The sequence below is a fragment of the Pseudorasbora parva genome, chromosome 13 (genome assembly GCF_024679245.1).
Source record: "Pseudorasbora parva isolate DD20220531a chromosome 13, ASM2467924v1, whole genome shotgun sequence".
In the NCBI taxonomy this organism is placed as follows: domain Eukaryota; kingdom Metazoa; phylum Chordata; class Actinopteri; order Cypriniformes; family Gobionidae; genus Pseudorasbora; species Pseudorasbora parva.
In genome coordinates, this window is record NC_090184.1 from 20,464,982 (window position 1) to 20,482,845 (window position 17,864).

Consider the following 17,864-nt stretch of genomic DNA (forward strand, 5'->3'; position numbering starts at 1 on the left):
ATTCAAGCTAATTCAATGTAAGCTGACATTTCTTTACACACATGTTGTTTGGTGTTGGCAGTCTTGAAATGATACTGTTTCATCCAAAGCACCACCATAATGACTGTTTTATTACTAAAGCGATTTGAACTATTGTTAGCAGGTCCTCAACGGAAACACAAGCTCAACACTTCAATCCCCTAAAACAGAAACTTTTAAATACCAACATAAAAGAACAGTAACATTTAAAAGTCTCTCCATTTTCTTATCTGGCAAAAAAAAAAAGACCAAATGAAATTTACCCAAATGAAATGTATGTCATTAATGGCTCACCCTAATGTTGTTCCACACTGTAAGACCTCCGTTCATCTTCAGAACACAGTTTAAGATATTCTTTATTTAGTCTGAGAGCTTATCTAAGTGCATGCACACTTTACTATGTTCAGAAAGGGAATAAAAACATCATCAAAGTAGTCCATATGTGACATCAGTTGGTTAATTAGAATCTCTTGAAGCATTGAAAATACATTTTGGTCTAAATAACAAAAACTACGACTTTATTCAGCATTGTCTTCTCTTCCGTGTTTGTGTTCAATCCTCAAATAAAGATTCAAATGGTTGTGAATCAGTGTATTGATTCATGATTAGGATCGCGTGCCAAACTGCTGAAATCACCAAGGGGGTAATCTAGCGCTCGGAAAGCGTTCCACCCATAGGGGCGGCCATTGCTAACCAAGCCATCACCTGCTGTTAGCATCCCATTGACTCCCATTCATTTTTGAGTCACTTTGACAGTGAATAACTTTACATCTGAGGCGTTTAAAGACTCCATTTGTCCATTGTTTATTTCTAAAGAAACACGACAATGCATAAAAGGCTCCGTTACCTTGTATCTTACACTATCGCCCCGTAGAAGCTGTTTTTGTAAAAATAGGCTAACTATTGCGTCATAACCAACGCGACTCTGTCGCACAGTTGAGAAATGACCGTATAGACCTGAGGAGACGCTCGCAGGCAATCTTTTACTGTCTATGAGACAGTCGGGGGGACGTGGAGACATAAAGTCTGATGAAGTCAAGGGAGAAGAATGGAGAGAAGCCCAAAGTGAGCCAAAAGCAACGGGAGAAAATATTTAAACAACGTGATTCAGATTTCACTTTCCACAACTACTAGAAGACCTTCAACTCTCAGACAGGAGGCTCACGTCACATCTACGTCGTCAAGCTCAGTCTGAGCCTGCGCAGTTCGCTCAGCCATCAGGAAGTGAGTGCCCCTATACTGACATCACTTAACGCCGTAGAAGGCAATGGGATCGCTCCGTCCATTTCTTTTACTGTCTATGGAAATCACGTGACATTGGCGATCCGAATCATTGATCGATTCACTGATTCATAACTGTTTGAATCTTTATTTGAGGAACCCTTCTAATACAATATAAATACAATGAACTACATCCAGTGTGCTCTATATGCACTACAAATCTAAGATATAAATACACATTACAAACCTATATGTATTAATAATAATAATGTTTATTTTTATAATGCCTTTAAAGAACTCAAGGTGGCTTAACAAACTAGTAGTACAAAAGTACAATCAATAGACAAACAAATATCTTCTATAAAAAATTACTAGGTACTCTTGTTTCTGCAACTGAATAAAAAACAAAAAAGGTAATTTGGAAATTATCACAATTCTAACCTTTTTTTTTTCTTGAAATTGCGCTTTTACACGTGACATGAACTCGCAATTCACTTTTTTTCTCAGAATTGTGAGAACTTGCAATTTCAACACAATTCTGACATTAGAAATATCTCACAATTGCACGTTTTTATCTTGTAATTCTGATAAAGTCAGAATTCTAAGATCATTTTAAAACAATTATTATGTGGTGGAAACAAGCTTCCATAACATCTACTGTAGAGTGGACATCTAAATATACATCAAGATATTATGAAACTTTAAATAGTTGTCATTTTGTTATTGAGAATATGCCCACTACGGATGTATAGTGAAAGTCCAAAAGACAACTAGTTAAAATGACTGTTTTGCATTTGTGTCTTATACTTTTGGACCTTATTGCCAAGATTTCTGCAGCACACACTACCAACCAACAAAGAAAAACATTGCACAACACTTGTCTTCCACATGATTTGACTGCAGGTCCTGTAATGGGTTACCTAACCACCATCTCTGAGCTCATGGAGAGATACGACGGCCCCACAGTATGACCCCTGGGCCTAAACACGTATGTCAAATCCATAGACTGTCCTAATCCTGTTGATGGATTAGAGTAATGTTCTGATCCTACGCCGGTGAGACGGGCCGACGTAGGTTCATTCACTCAGCCAATCAGAGAATGGCCAGCCGTCAGTTAATGCCACTGTGTACGTGTACATGTGTGAGTTCTGTCTCATACTCTCATCCATTCAAGACAGCAGACTAGAGAGGAGGACGACACTTGGAGATACCGAACCTTCTGAAATACATTTTCTCCAGATACGTATTCAATGTAAGTCAGTGCATTCACCTTTGGAGGAACTAAACTGTTTGTTTTATAGGAATATCTATTTCTAACGGAAAGTAGAATACTCAGAAAGCTGTACTTATTTCTAACAAAAGTATGTCGTGTTAATAATTGAATGATAATGTTGCCAATTCCAGTTGTTTACATTATTTTAGGGTCATTGTGACCTTATACATTTTTTAAAAATTGTTTATTTGTTAAAGTCCAACATTGAACAACTTTAAAATGTAACAATGTCTTGTTGCATTTGTGTTTTTTGTGCACAGGCGAGAATACTCTTAAAAGGATAGTTCACCCAAAACTGAAAATGCTGTCGCTTCCTCACCCTCAAGTTGTTCCAAAACTGTATGAGTTTCTTTGTTCTGCTGAACGCTAAAGAAGATATTTGGAAGAATGTCTGTAACAAAGCAGATAGAGCAACCATTGACTACCATAGTATTTTTTTCTCCTACTATAGTAAATGGTTGCTCTACATGCTTTGGTACAGACATTCTTCCAAATGTCTTCTTTTGTGTTCAGCAAGAAACTCATACAGGTTTGGAACAACATCAGGGCATTTTCATCACGATGACAGCATTTTCCTTTTTGGGTGAACTATCCCTTTAAGAGATAACCAAACACTGAACTAAAACAGATTACCTTTCCAAAGCTGCCGGACTGGTGGCCCAGTTTCTGAAAAGATCATGTGCTGCTCATTTCATTGTCTGACTCTAGATCACAAAAATATTTAGGTAGACATAGACATACATAAAGATATTTTATAGTGAATCATGGTAAAACAACAGGTTTTCAAGTTCCCAGAATGCCCTTAACCAGTATTGTGTATTATATATATATATAAGTTTGTCTTAAGGTTTTTTTTTTTGTTTGTTTGTTTGTTTGTTTTTTTGCATTTTCGGTATTTTGAACCAGTGTATTATATCAATACACTATTATATTGTGTATTATATCAATAAACCAGTATTGTGTATATATATAATATTTTTCCTCTGAAAAAAAAATGTAAATAAGTTGCTCAGGTTGCTTTGGTTTGGGTCCAAATTCTCACTATTGACTAGTTGCTTATTAGCTTGCATATTACTAGACTAATGGCTGTTTATTATGCTGTCTACATGTGCTATTGAATTATTGTAAATACTAGTTTCTTAGTTAAAAAATTGACATGAGCATAATCACGTGTTCAATTATTCGTAATGACAACTTCAGAAGTGGAAAGGTAGCATAAATACTTATAGCATAAGAACACATTAATGCCTCAATCTGCATGAACATATTCTACATCCCTTAATCCTACAATACCTACATTTAACAACTAACTTACCAACTAATAATAAGCAGTAATTAGGAGTTTATTGAGGCAAAAGTTATAGTTAATAGTGAGAATTGGACCCTAATCTAAAGGGTGACCCAAAACACTGGACACATTTTAGCAAATAAGAGTATATTTTAGTACATTACTCTTCGTGGCATTATTGGCCTTGTCTATATCGCTCTCATGACATTGTCTGTGTCCTCTGTGTCAACTAATCACTGAAGGACGGATCTCATTGTGACCGATGAGTCAAAGACTTATTGGTTTTTCGGATTATGTTTAGCTCTTTGCTTTCAAAGAGTGTGTGCATGCACACCCTTCAGATGAGCTCATTTAGTACATTGTTACCAAACTTAGTCAACCTCTTGCCTTCTGTCTTCACAGCGTCTTACAGAATGTTTTCCCAATATAAACTCTTGTCTGTGATGAACTGCCTGTTACTCCTGACTGTGATGTTTCCGGCGGTCCAGTCGCGTCGGGGCGGAGGCTTCGGTCGTGGCGGGGGCCGAGGTGGAGGATGGGGAGGCAGCAGCTCCGGTCGCGCGGGCTGGGGAGGAGGAGGCGCCGCTGCCGCCGGCGGCCATTACCGCGCCCCGCCCGTCCACACCGGAGGCTCCACGGGACACAGCACTGGGAAGGTAGCAGGGGCGGCTGCTGCTGGAGTTGTGGGGGGAATGCTTGTCGGCCACGGCTTGAGCTCCATGGCTCGACCCGGATATGGGTACGGGCATGGGTACGGAGGCTATGGAGGATACGGTGGCTATGGGCATGGGTACGGTCATGGACACGGGCATGGAGGACATGGTGGTGGGCATTCAGACCTCCATAATGAGACAGATGTGGATTACTACACAGGCGCAGCCAGTGCCGGACCCCTTTACAGCTGTGTGACAGTAATGGGACTCGTGATATCATTCTTTCTTGGGTACTTTCTGTCATAAAAGTCACTTTTGGCAATTGGCACAGGTCATTCTTGGGCACCTTCTTGCATCTGTCAATAAAAAAAAATGTCTAACTAAATAAAAATGTATGACAGATGCAGTGTTAAAACATGGACTAAATGCGATCAAACAGCACTATCAAGGATTTTAATTTCTACTGAGGCCTCTATGCACTATTTCTGCCCAAGAAATAGACCACGTCCATTCACACTGTTTCCTGTTTTGGCTTGGAAGCGAGTTATGATGAGCACAAGCCTGAGTCAGAAGTTTGTACATTATTTAAACATCAGATTGATGTTTATTTTTTTAATGAACAGTATAGATTTTCCATTGTTTAGTTTTCCTTTATAAATGAATTTTGTAAAATTTAAAATGACGAAGAGCAGGTAGTTTATAGTCTAATAGAGTTTTTCAGAGCACCATGTATATACAGTATATTTTCCCTGTACATTGTTCATTGATTGTTTAGTTCTCTACTGAGCCGTTTCAACCTTCTCAATGTTTTAATCTGTTTGTTCCTGCCGTTTACGTCAGCGAGCATTCAAAATAAAACAAGGCTTATGGTAAAATCACATTAAACCATAATAAGCTTGACCAAGTGTGTCAAGTCGAGAGCAAATCTTGTTAAAGGGCTCGGGCGAGGTCTACCTCACTTCCTCGAGCTCTTTACCAAGCAGCCGATTGTCTTAAACCAATAAGGTTTCATTGCTTTCGCTTGTACACCTTCTTAGATCTGTTTATCAGTATGTTTATTTTTGTACTGTTAAAATAAAATAAATTAATATACTTCCTAAAATACATGAATTTTATTTTATTTATTTTATTTTTTTTGTGTCATTTTTCATTTCATGTGAGTGATAAGCAGACTGAAAAATCCTGCATAAGCCAGCTTGAAATCCATGTTGGTCCAGACTGGTTTATACTGGAAAAGCTGCATCGCCTGATGGTTCTCAAGCAAAACTGAGCTGGTCCACCAGCACTGCTGTATCCCATGCTGGTGTAGGGACTGAGACAGATCAAAAAGATGTGTTAATACTGTTCTGTAATTAATGAATAACTACACATGAACAAATGAGTAGCGCACTATTAACATAGTAACTACTATTAACTAAAAAGAAACTTGTATTAACAAATGAGTAATAAGTTAGTGCTCAGTCGAATGTGGTAGTTCACTATTATCTAATTAATAACTACTATTTTTTTCATACCTCCCAGAGAACTACTGTATACAGGTTCATAATTAATGTAAATAATGCAAAATGTACAATTAATTCTAAAGTGAAGGCCATGGTAACCAATCAGTAATGACTCAAGTAGCCTATTACCAAATCCTTCAGAAGAAATTATTCATTATTTGGAGCAGTATTCTCAAGTGAAGATCATGTAACCCACTAGCAATTCTAATGACTGAAGTGTTAACAAATCCTTGGGAAGGAATTACTATCCAAAACCTTACAAAAACATACCAAAACCTCAAAAGCTTACGAAGACTTCAGTAATTACTATAGGGAGATAGCATGCTTTTCATTTTATAAAATGAAAAATTGCATTATTCATGTTGAACCATATAGTTGTTCTCTGGGTGGTATGAAAAAATAGTTAGCCTAATAGTGAAACACATTCAGCATTCAGAGTAACTTGTTAGTTGGTTTCTAGACTGTTAGTAATGCATTACGTACTAATTTGTTCCTATGCAGTTATTTATTAATGACTGAACCATATTCTAAATTATAGAACGGTTGGTTCCAGTCCTTGATTCTGATTGGTCGTCATAGCTGTTTTGTTCACGGTAAAAAAAAAAAAAAAAAATACATAAAAAACCCTCAACGTAAACATGTTTGCTCATTGATATTGTTAATTGAAGCTTACTTTACTGTGTTATGTAGAAGAGTATTGTGAGAGATAGTTACCAAGTGTCTCCAAGTAATAACTTAGGACACCTCCGATGACGTATTTGATCAGGTAGTGCCAGTGGGGACAGTGTCCGTCCTTTCGAATTGAAAAGTTTTTGCTACGGAGTGATTCACTCATGAAGACAGTCTTTGTCGCCATCTAATTGCGTAATAATGTAACTTCTGTTGCTACGGTCAGGGACTATTTTTTCCAGCGGAAGGAAGGCTTTTAGTGATTTTATTTATGAAAGTTATTTTGCATTGATATATATTTCTTGGCTTTAATATTTATATGGTGTGGTAACCGTTTTATAAATGCAATAAGTATTATAAGTTACTCGAGGCGCTGTATCGTGAATAGCTTTGCGTCGACCTAACAACGCCCTTCAGATTGACGTAGGCTATTCACGATATAGCACCCCAGCCAACACGTGTATGTGGGGCCCACGTGGATTAAACATGGGCTACAGGGGTACAGAGTGGGCATGGGCTCAAAATGGGCATCTTATCTGGGGCCCACTTGGGTGAACCAAGTAGGTCCCACATGGGCAAACCCAGCTGGGCTCCTCATGTGGGACCTAGTTGGTTCACTATGGGAAATTAGAACATGGGTGGAAAATGGGCTATTCAGTGGTCTAATTCATTCACAGTCAAGACAAGTGCAAACACAGTCAATTCCAAAGGTTGATTACATGGGTAGATAGTACACAAATATGCACCCATGAAAAAAATGTATTGTTATTTTGACACTTGAACACAATTAATGTGACTTTAATCTAATCAAAATTTAGAAATTCCAACACAATAGCAATTTTATTTGGTTTATTTTGTGATCACAGAGCAGTGCCATACAGGGACCATTTTAGCTTTTATTATAAAAGTGTACACATTAAGTGAAATATTTCCTTTCTCAAATGTTTAATTTTGAATAAATCTTTAATAAATTTTATTTAGGCACAGAACCACTAGTTTCCGATTAGTAATGGCTTTAGAATACTGTTCCAAATAAGTTGGAATGTCTTCTGCAGGGTTAGGTTATACTGAGTCATTGTTAATAGGTTACACCAGGATCTTTACTTTATACTTAACACATTTTGTATGTCTCCATCATCAATCACACCTGATTCAACTCATGAGCTCATTAGTAGAGATTTCAAAACCTGGGTGTGTCAGATATAGTGAGACATACAAAATCTGCAGGGCTGGTTGTACGCCAAGACAGGTTTGAAACCATAGCCATGACTGAATTTATTTATTTTTATTTTTTAACAATACATCCACTTGTGATTCTTATTAAGTGGGCACTTAAATCTTCACCTTAATTCCTTTGCAGTTTGTGTCGTTTCGTCGCCATCTGTTTTTGTTTGACCCTACAGACCATGTCATCAAGATCAACTGGATGTGGGGACCAAAAAGCTTTAAATGTGAGAATTTAAAAAAGAGAATTTAAAAAAAAAAGTGACACACTGGTTGATTATTTTGAATTTTTTTTCAAAGGGCTTTTGGGCGAGCGATTATGGTGGAGTGAGTGAGGAGCTGCACTGTTTTTATCTTTTTGTTTGTGAAATACATAAACTTTAAGTGTACAGATGTCCATATATAAACAATACAAGTTTTGTCAAATTAGGTCTGTCAGGAGCTCTTTTTTTTGTGGTACTTTTGTCAAATAAAGTTGTAACTGTAATTTAGTCGTTTTCAAATTATTCTAAATAACCCTTGCATGATAAAGTATAGCATGAGCTACTGGTTTCTGTTGATTAACTTTAACATTTTAGTGTAGTTTAGAGCAGTGGTTTTCAAACCTGTTCTGGAGGACCATCAGCCCTGTGTCTCCCTCATTTATCACACCTGATTCAACTCATCAGCTCATTAGTAGAGACTGCAAGAACTAAATTGGTGTGTCGAATAAGGGAGACATACAAAATTTGCAGGACTGGCGGTCCTCTAGGACAGGTTTGAAAACCACTGGTTAAGAGGATTACCTGTAATGTTTGTATTACGGGGTTCACTATAAGATAACGCATACAGAAACTATGCTAGCCCATCTATATATACCCGTTGTAGCCCATAAGAGCCCTACATAAAACCTATCTGGGTCCAGTCATTAACCCATATGGGCAGACCCATGTAGGCCCCAAATGGGTGCGACTTGGGTTACCCATATCAGCCTGGTATGAGCCCATAAAGAGACCCATCATTAACCCGTATGGGCAGACCCATGTACGCCCCAAATGGGTGCGACCTGGGTTACCCATATCGGCCTGGTATGAGCCCAACAAGAGACCCATCATTAACCCTTATGGGCAGACCCATGCAGGCCCCAAATGGGTGCTACCTGGGTTACCCATGTGGGCCCAGTATGAGCCCATCATGAGACCCATCATCAACCCATCTGGGCTAACCCATGTAGGGCCTTCATGGAAACTGAGGACAAAATTAGCTGGGTCCCAGTTGGGTAGCCCAGGTGGGCCCCAGATATCAGCCCATGTGCAACCCCTTTGGGCCCCATATGGGTGTGTTGGCTGGGACAGGCTCTCATACCACCGTATTGCTTTCGAATAATCCACAATACCCCTCACCCCCAATAAGCAAACCGAGTTCTGCCCCCGATGTGACAAATCATCAAGACTGGTTTACAACTCAACGGAATGTAGAACTTCACTCTAAATTCACTTTGAAATAGACAAACAGGCTACTACCCAAGGGTAACGTTAGTAGGTTTCTTTACCTTACCACTCCTTCTCTCCTGCTGACTTTTCTACCCTGCTGCAATATTTACCTCGAATCTGTTATATAAAAAAAAAACATGTTAAGAGATATACACCACGTTAAGAAATTTGTTTATAATCATTCATAAAATTCTAACATAGTAGAGATTATAAAAAGAAAGAAATTAAGCATTGAAACAGCAGGTGGCAGCGATTCACTGTTTTATTAAAGGAGGGGGGGTGAAATCATAAGTGAACACTTATGTCGTTATAGTCCGCGCCGCGCTCCACTTCATTCCTCCACTTTGACATTAAGCGACTTCAACGCTTCAGCACAGCATTCCAGGAAGGCAGTGCTGCATTTGAACCGATTTGAACACAGAAATGACGGGAAGCTTCACAACATCGCGGATTTCCACGGGCACTGCTGTCAGGACTTCACCAAATCAGACCAAAGTGTGTTTTTGACATAGCGGTCCCAGCGATAAAGGTTCGGTCCTGCTTTGGAAGCAGCCGGTGAGTAAAACTGCTTCAAATGTCTCTGCTATTGGCTACCGTCGCATGAGTAAACATCAGTAAACGACACGATCGCGTGCTTGGTCATTCAAATGCGCTAAAGGTTACTCCATTGTTGTTCTATGTATAACGTTACACTAGTCTGACGTGCAAAACGGTTTTGCTTGCTACTGCTAAGGTTTAGTCGCATACAGTCCATAAACCGAATCATGTCCTCATAAACTGCGAGTAAAGACACACAAATGTTGACAGGCCACTAAATACAGTACATACCACAGAGACGGACATCCTGCTGTTGCTGTTTCTCCTGTTCAATTTATTTCAGCCTGATTCTGGATCACGTATTAGCTGAATCCGATTGATAGCCATGGGTTTCTCCACGCTTGAGAACGTCACCGCTTTGTTTGAGATCGTCATTCTTTAGCTCCGCCCACACGATACGCCTCCAGGCGCTCGGTTTTTCTCCGGAAAGACTCGGTACAGCCTATATTTCTTTTATAAATATAATAAAACTAAAGACTTTTCGGAGATATGAAGGATGCAATACTACTCTATAGGTACTCAAGATTGACTGAAACTGAGTTCACCCCCCCCCCCCCCCCCCTTTAAGTGAGCCGCTTAAATCGTTCACAATTCGTTCAAAAGTCAGATTCATTTAGGAAGAAAACTAACACCAGTGTGAATACTTTTGTCAATGATAATTACAGACACTATTGAAAAATTAACTAGCAGAACAGACGGTTGTTTTGTTAAGTTATACTGATATATATATAGCTTAACACGTTGCATTAGCTAGCTAAAATATGTGGTGTGTACTTATCTATTAAATAATATTGTCATACCTCATTCTCAGTACATGCTTTATTTTTTTTATTTTTTGCATCCCTCTGTAACTGATGTATTGGAATATTGGCATAAAGTTTTACCCATAAACTACGCCCCTGCTAATACCCGTTTTACAGCCCAGCCCAATCTAAACAAATTTAGCCTTAATTACTTAATCTATATCATGTTTGGTATCTATGAGTTTCTATTTAAATTTCTTGAATGATCATTTACATGTTGATGTCTATGCAGCATATCCGTATTACACAAATATTTAATAGTTTCCCTCATCACCCAGTCAAGTTACATGCAAAACAGCATGCTTGAAAGGACCATAAACTTCCCTTTCAAAAGCATTACTATTGGCTTAATAACCCCCTGGATGTATGACATCATTATGGTTTACAAGATCACATGCAGATGACATGCAGAGAAATTTTGACATGAAAATAATGCTGTAGAAGTCTTCTATGGACCCCTAAGCTTGTTTCTTTCCACTCACCAACGATCCTCTGACTCAAATTGATTCTCTCCTCAAGATAACTTCAGCAAAGATCAACTGGAGCTTCAAGAAATTCATCAGGACGTTTCTATTCAAATGGTCAAGTGTCAAATTTAGTCTCATTATTTGATACATTAAGTATTCCCTACCCCTTCTTCCAGTATGCAAATGCAGGTGACCAGCAATACTTGATATTCTTCAGGGAATATTGGTAAGTGTGGCTTGTTATAGTCAGATTTAAGTAAAACATCCATTAAAATCCATGTTCTTTGTCAAGTATTTTAAATGTACATCATACAGTCATACAAACAGACGTGATTACACTTAACAACATGTTAAATTTACAGTATTAATGGAGTGCTTGGTACGTTATGTATGAGCCCTCAACCAGCTTTCTCTCTTATCTGCAAATCTGTAAAGTGAAATAGAGCAGAATAAAATTGTGCACACTAGTCGTAGAATCTGAAGCACATTGTTCAAATAACTAATGAGAACTGTCTGGGAGGAATTATGATAATAAATGTCAAGTAAAGGGATAGTTCACCCCTCAAAAAATTCTGTCAATTATTCAACGTCAACCTTTATTACTCTCTTTCTTAAAAATAAATAATGAACTATTGTTTCAAAGAGAGATTGTAGGATGCAAAAGCACCATAAAAGTCTTTGAAACTGCATATAAATAATAATAACAAAAGATCATTGCACTCTCTAAGATTTCTCATTTTGATCCTTTTACATAAGGCTGAGAAAAAGAAAAAGAAAAAACTTTCATTTTTAGGTGAAATATTTCTTTAGGGCATGTTCCTAAAACGCGCAACACATCATGTGCAAAATAACCTTAAAAAAAGAGCATTTTCTTAAACTTGATATTCACAGAATTATTATCCCTGTGTTTAGATTAGACAGGAGGCATTTCTTCCCAGTATATTGCAGCTCCAACTTTTCGTTCACCTTACACAATGAATAGCACAACATCTTTAATTATTTTCATATGTAGAGTATTGTTGTTAAAAGGAAGTGCAACACTGAGATTATGAATTGAATGGACCTCTTTGAGACCGTTGATTTCTGTAGGAGTTTAATAAGGAGCAGCAGGATTGTTCACATCAGCCTGTAGATATGTGAGTGAGAGGGAAGGAGAGTTGCAGGAGAGTGGAGATTCCAGTACTACTGCAGTGCTCATGAATAAATATGAGTAGATATGAATATGCATTAGAACATTAAATCAGCAGGCAATGACGACATTTGGCAATATATGAGTGTGTGTGTGTGTGTGTGTGTGTGTGTATGTGTGTGTACTTGCACCTTGAGTAAAACAGAGCGGGACATTAATGACGAGAAGAACAGAAAGCGCAAAGAAGATGCTAAAAAGTCTAATGGGAAAGGAAAACAAACATTTGGCATGCTCACAGTTCTCCTCCTCAACTGATGTGAGACAAAGAAGTTATTCAAATGACCATGAATAAAAGTCTTTTCGTTTATACAGTGTTGCATAAAAGCAGCAGGACATACAGAAGCTCTTGCTGCCATTCCGTAGTCTTTCAAATTCTCTCACATTCCCGGAAAAAAAGTCTTTGCCACACTTTGCCAGTGTGTATTGTTTTGCAATTCCCAAGTTTATGCTGTGTGATTGTTTGTTAGTTCTTTAAATCTATCCGTAGTGTAGTATGGGGTGTGTTTGTGTTTTATACCTTTATTGACAGGGTTGTTGGTTATATGTTGATGATTTGAGCATCTGTACGGGTGCGTTTGTGTGTGTGTGTTTTCACAGTCATAAAGAGATCCACATATACTGCATTGGTCTTAATACATCTATGTTGATATACTATGTTTTAGGATGTGTAAGTGTGTCAGTCTTAAACAGTTCTGTCTGCACCCGAGCGTTTGCGAACCACCTGCTCCCCATTGACCTGGTCCACAGCGAGGGTCTCCACCTCCGCCTGTTGCCGCGCCGCACCTCCACCTCCTGAGGGTGAGCGGTGGATCCGATGCGCCACTCCTATATGCGGATTAACGCGGGGATGGGATCCCTCCCGTGCTGGACTATTCCTAGGGCTCGGAGGCACAGGGATGTGGGCGGGACTTGAGGGTGCAGGGGGTGTGGTCGAAGAAGTGATTGGCGGGATTACAGAGGGGCGTTCCCGCAGCACCGGTTGAGACTCTGCAGGGGCCGCTGGCTCTCTGGCTTGCAGGAATGGTGTAGGATCTGGCATGGCATCTACCGAATCTCTCAGTACCACCCTACGGCCTTCTGCGGAGCCCATCCGGTACAGCTCTGTGTATTCAGAGTGCAGCGGCTGCGAAAGGCTTTTGCGCATGCGTCTGCGAGGAGTCTCGGGTTGGCGGATGTCCATGTCGTTTCCCGACGCCACGGGAGCGGGAGGAGGGGTGGGTTTGAAAGAGCTGATGGGACTGACGGAAGGGCTTATACCTGCCGTGCCGCCGGCGAGAAGGCGTTTTTTGGTTGCGTGGAGCTGGGAGGTGAGGTAGGCGATGGTGCTGGCTCTCTGCTCCAGCTCTCCAGACAGCACAGCCAACTTATGGCTCTTCAACTTCAGCTCATCAAGGTACTTCTTCTCTCGCTCACGGATGGTGTTCTCTAATACTGAGATCATGGCGTTCTTCTGCTCCAGATCCCGCAGGAGCTCCGTGTTCTCCTGCTCTTTTGCCTTCAGCTGAGCCTCTAGCTCCTCACAGCGCTGGTGCAACTCTCTGCAGCGAGCCTCACCATCATCTGAGAAAGAAAAAGACATTACATGCAAACATTATTTAAAGGGATGCTATATACGCATGCTTTGATCCAAGGCTCTTCAACTCCAGTCCTGGATGGCCAGTGTCCTTCTAAGTTTAGCTCAAACCATAACCAAACGCAAGCAAACAATCTAATCAAGGTGTTTAGAATTACCTGAAACTTACAGGCAGATGTGTTCAATTGGAATTGGTACGAACGCCTGGCACTGGCTTTATTCCAAATACCATTGATCTACTTATGCATCTCCTAGAATAGCATTTTTTAAAGGGGTGATGAATTGAGAAATAGACTTTCCCTTGAGCCTTTGATATATAAATGGTCATGGTAATATCCTGTAAGTTTCGGAGCTGAAAACTTCGTTGTTAGTCAAAGAAAAGCTTTATTAATACCAGGAAACGAGAGCTCTCAAATCAATGACATAATAGAAGGGGGAAACGCCGCCTCTACAGATAAATGTGTATGCCTGCTTCTGTAGCCCCGCCCACTAACTCATGGAGCTAAATGAGCAATAAACATGCCGAAGCAAGGTAATCTTTTGTAAACAAGAAACAGGCCGACACTGGATTTGCAGACACAATGAGATTAAACAACAATTCTGTGCCTTCTATATTGGATACGACAGGAATGGTGCAACACACTTTTTTTGAAACACGTAAAATGTGTTTTTTATATGTGATAGTATTGCATTGTTAGAGATCACTTTGATTATGTGTACATATCTAACAGAACCTTTTACCAACCTTTTTTCAGTCATAGCATCCCCTTTGCATACGTTATGCTAGGGGTGTAACAGTACAGATTACTCACGGTTCGGTTTTAGGTTCACGGTTTCAGTACGGTTCGGTATTTGTTCAGGGAAAAAAGGACTACTGTCAAATAAAAAGAAAGAAAATAAAAACAAATAACTTGAAATACAAGCAGCAGCATAAATAAATACTATTGAGCAAAGATACTAATAAAATAAATAATGCTTTTCAGGTTTTTCAGGTCTAATATTAGTTTTTAGGTAGAGAAATTGAATAAAGTAATCAAATGTAAAATAACTGCATACTTAACTGTTTAAATTAAAGATTAATCCTTATTAAACTTACAAAAGCTATTCAATCAAGAGCAGTGAGTGATGTCCTTATCTTTTGTTTGACATTAAACGGAATGCAGTAAAGGCAACCTAAAGCTGCCCCTTTAAGGCCTAATGCAAGGATAGTCGTTGTCTTTCTCAATGGTATAAAGTTCACTTAAGGCATACATGTCTGCTAGGATACTAATCACGATGGACATGTTGATATACTTTTTGTGTGAGTTTATCCCTTCAGGCGCAAGATTTGAAAGATAACTCAATATTTGTGCGCTGTGAGACGTGCACGCTTTCGGATGAGCGCACAGATACAATTCTCACAGCGCTCGCGAGATCTCATTCACGTCTTGTGGCTCTACGTGCGGGTGATGACGGCAAAAACGACTGGTCATATTTGAACATACGGCAGCACTCGCATGCATTGATCAAAGTTTACAAAGAGTGACCGTTTTGCTCGTTTTTCTTTTATTATCGTTGTTGTAGCCTGTCAATGAGGAGCCAGCAGGTGTATCCATCGACAGAAAAATACATAAAGCATTACTTTCAAGTTATAACCCATATTAAATATGCGTCATCAGATGTGAGATGCGCCCCTGCTCAAGTCAGATGGCACCCCGGTTGGGAAACACTCTAACAGAACATACCCTAGCACGCTGTCACAGGCTGGAGAATCCCTTATAATTTATTTCATTGCGATTCAAGATCAGACTCGGACATGTATGGGCCAGGGCTCACTAAGCCCAAAGTCACCATGGTTTTCCAGACGGACTACCAACACGTAAGCACTTCAGCAGGCCGGTGAATTTTAAATAGTGAAATAAAATTAATTTATTGATCTGCATTTGTTAATGTTCACTCTCTTGAATTTCAAGAGTGGCACCCGCACGTGTATATGGTTCAAGCTTATATCCACCGATCGGGTGAGCCAAGTAATAAAAAAAAATGAATCATGGGTGGATGAGAGATAAATCATTGTGTTTGTTTGATAAATAAGTTTTGAGAGCCCTGTCAGACACTTTTTTAGGTTGCCGCTTTCAAAACAATCCCTCCCGTGAACTGACAAGGGAGTTGAAGCTCATTAAATATGCATGATGTATATTACTGTTTTCAGTGGTGTATAAACCCTTACATAGTGAACCGTTATATTTTACCTTAGAATTAGCCATTTCTATAGACTGTGATCCCTAAAACACTGGTTCCACTTACATTGAAGTCACCATTTTGAGCCGTCATGTTTCTACAGTAGCCTTAAATGGACAAACTGCTCTACAGAACCCTAGTTACTATCTGCTGTCTCAGACTAGGACATCTTTGTGCTGTGTAGGCCACCGTATCTTCTCTATGTGCTTTGAAAGGGAGGGGTGAGCTGTGGGCATTTGCAATTTGTAACCTCACTGCTTGATGCCGCTAAACTTTGTACCTTTAAAGAACAGCAGAGTTCACACCACAGCTATAACAATAACGTCACATCGCTGGAATCTTACAGAAAGATTTTATCCAGCTGATGAACGATAAAAACATTGACAGCAAATCAGAATCCATCCTGTTTTAAGAAGCTCAAGCATTTAAAGTGACAGATGACAAAACTGCAGCACATAAGAATAAACAGAACGATATTGTCCGCTGCTGTGGACGCTAATATAGTTTTCTTTATAATTGTCGTTCTTGGTGTGAACGGGTCTTTGGCAGAATTATATATATCCTTTCACTGCAGGCAATCCTGTGCAGAAAGCTGTAAAAATAAAAAATAAATGGTGGAAAACATGGGAAAGATTACAAATAAACTATTTAATTTACAACTAAAAAGTATTGACAGTTTCAAATACATTTAAAAAAAAAAAACTACTGAATCAAAATTATAGCCTTGTTAGCTTAGTAAAATGATAGTGTCAAACTCATTTTCAAATCAACTGCTGAATCTTTAGTCTCCAGTTCTATTCGTGTGAAACATGAGTTATTAGCTAGTATGTTTTTAAATTGACCACTTGTGAGGTTCTATGATGATCATGTGTTGCCTTATCTAGGTAGAGAAGCAGTTCACTATGTTTTGGAAAATGGCTATTGTTTTAAATACGATGTCTGAAATAATATGTTCAAATAAAGATATTTTTGCAAACTGAAAGAAAAAAAAAACATTCTACATTAGCCTATAGAGGGCATCAGTGAACTGTGAATCAGATATCAATAAATCAATTAACCAGAGGAACTAATGGCTATGAAACATCAAACCATTTTCCTATACAGGACTCTCTCCCAATGCTCCCTTAGGATCTGATGTTAAGCTTTTGACAAACAGCATTTGTTGTATTATGGGAACAGCTCATTTAGCTTAGCTCAGCACAGATATTATCGATTTCTCCATAAATTTAGCTGAATAGACACACTGAAATTGCACGGATCATTCTGAAGCATCTTTTTAAACATTACAGCATTTTATCAATTTGGAATCAGTGGAACACTTATTTTTAACAAAATGGTTAAGTCTTATAAATGCCATATTAAAGACATGTATTTAGCAGAGAGAGAAAGAGAGAGAGACTCGAGGGAAGGGGGAGTGAAAGGCAGACACAGACAGAGATCCTGTCTCCCATTACACTGCTAATGGATATGCAGGTTGAGGGAATAGCAGTGTCCTGCTTTACTGACCTTCAGCTTTGCAACAGTCTAAACAATTGCACACAGGGGAAGATCTCTCTCTCTCTCTCTCTCTCTCTCTCTCTCTCTCTCTCTCTCTCTCTCTCTCTCTCTCTCTCTCTCTATAATTTTTTTTAAATGAAATAAAAATAAAATAAACAACAAAAGATATACACTCTAAAAACAATTGGTGCTATTTGG

At 39.0% G+C, this 17,864-nt stretch overlaps 2 protein-coding genes across 2 annotated transcripts in view; one reads left to right on the forward strand and one right to left on the reverse strand.

Annotated features, from left to right (window-relative positions):
- Positions 1 to 2,422: 2,422 nt before the first annotated feature.
- On the forward strand, positions 2,423 to 5,333 carry prnpa (prion protein a (Kanno blood group)). Its single transcript, XM_067412582.1, has 2 exons — positions 2,423 to 2,491; positions 4,203 to 5,333. The coding sequence occupies exon 2, from the start codon at positions 4,214 to 4,216 to the stop codon at positions 4,757 to 4,759; it is 546 nt and encodes a 181-aa protein (XP_067268683.1). The 5' UTR covers positions 2,423 to 2,491; positions 4,203 to 4,213; the 3' UTR covers positions 4,760 to 5,333.
- A 6,930-nt stretch (positions 5,334 to 12,263) lies between these two features.
- ccdc92 (coiled-coil domain containing 92) overlaps positions 12,264 to 17,864 on the reverse strand; it is a 29,444-nt gene continuing 23,843 nt past the window's right edge. The window contains exon 4 of the mRNA XM_067412583.1: positions 12,264 to 13,936. Within this exon, the coding sequence (XP_067268684.1) occupies positions 13,059 to 13,936 (878 nt within the window). The 3' untranslated portion in view covers positions 12,264 to 13,058. The remainder of the gene's footprint in view (positions 13,937 to 17,864) is intronic.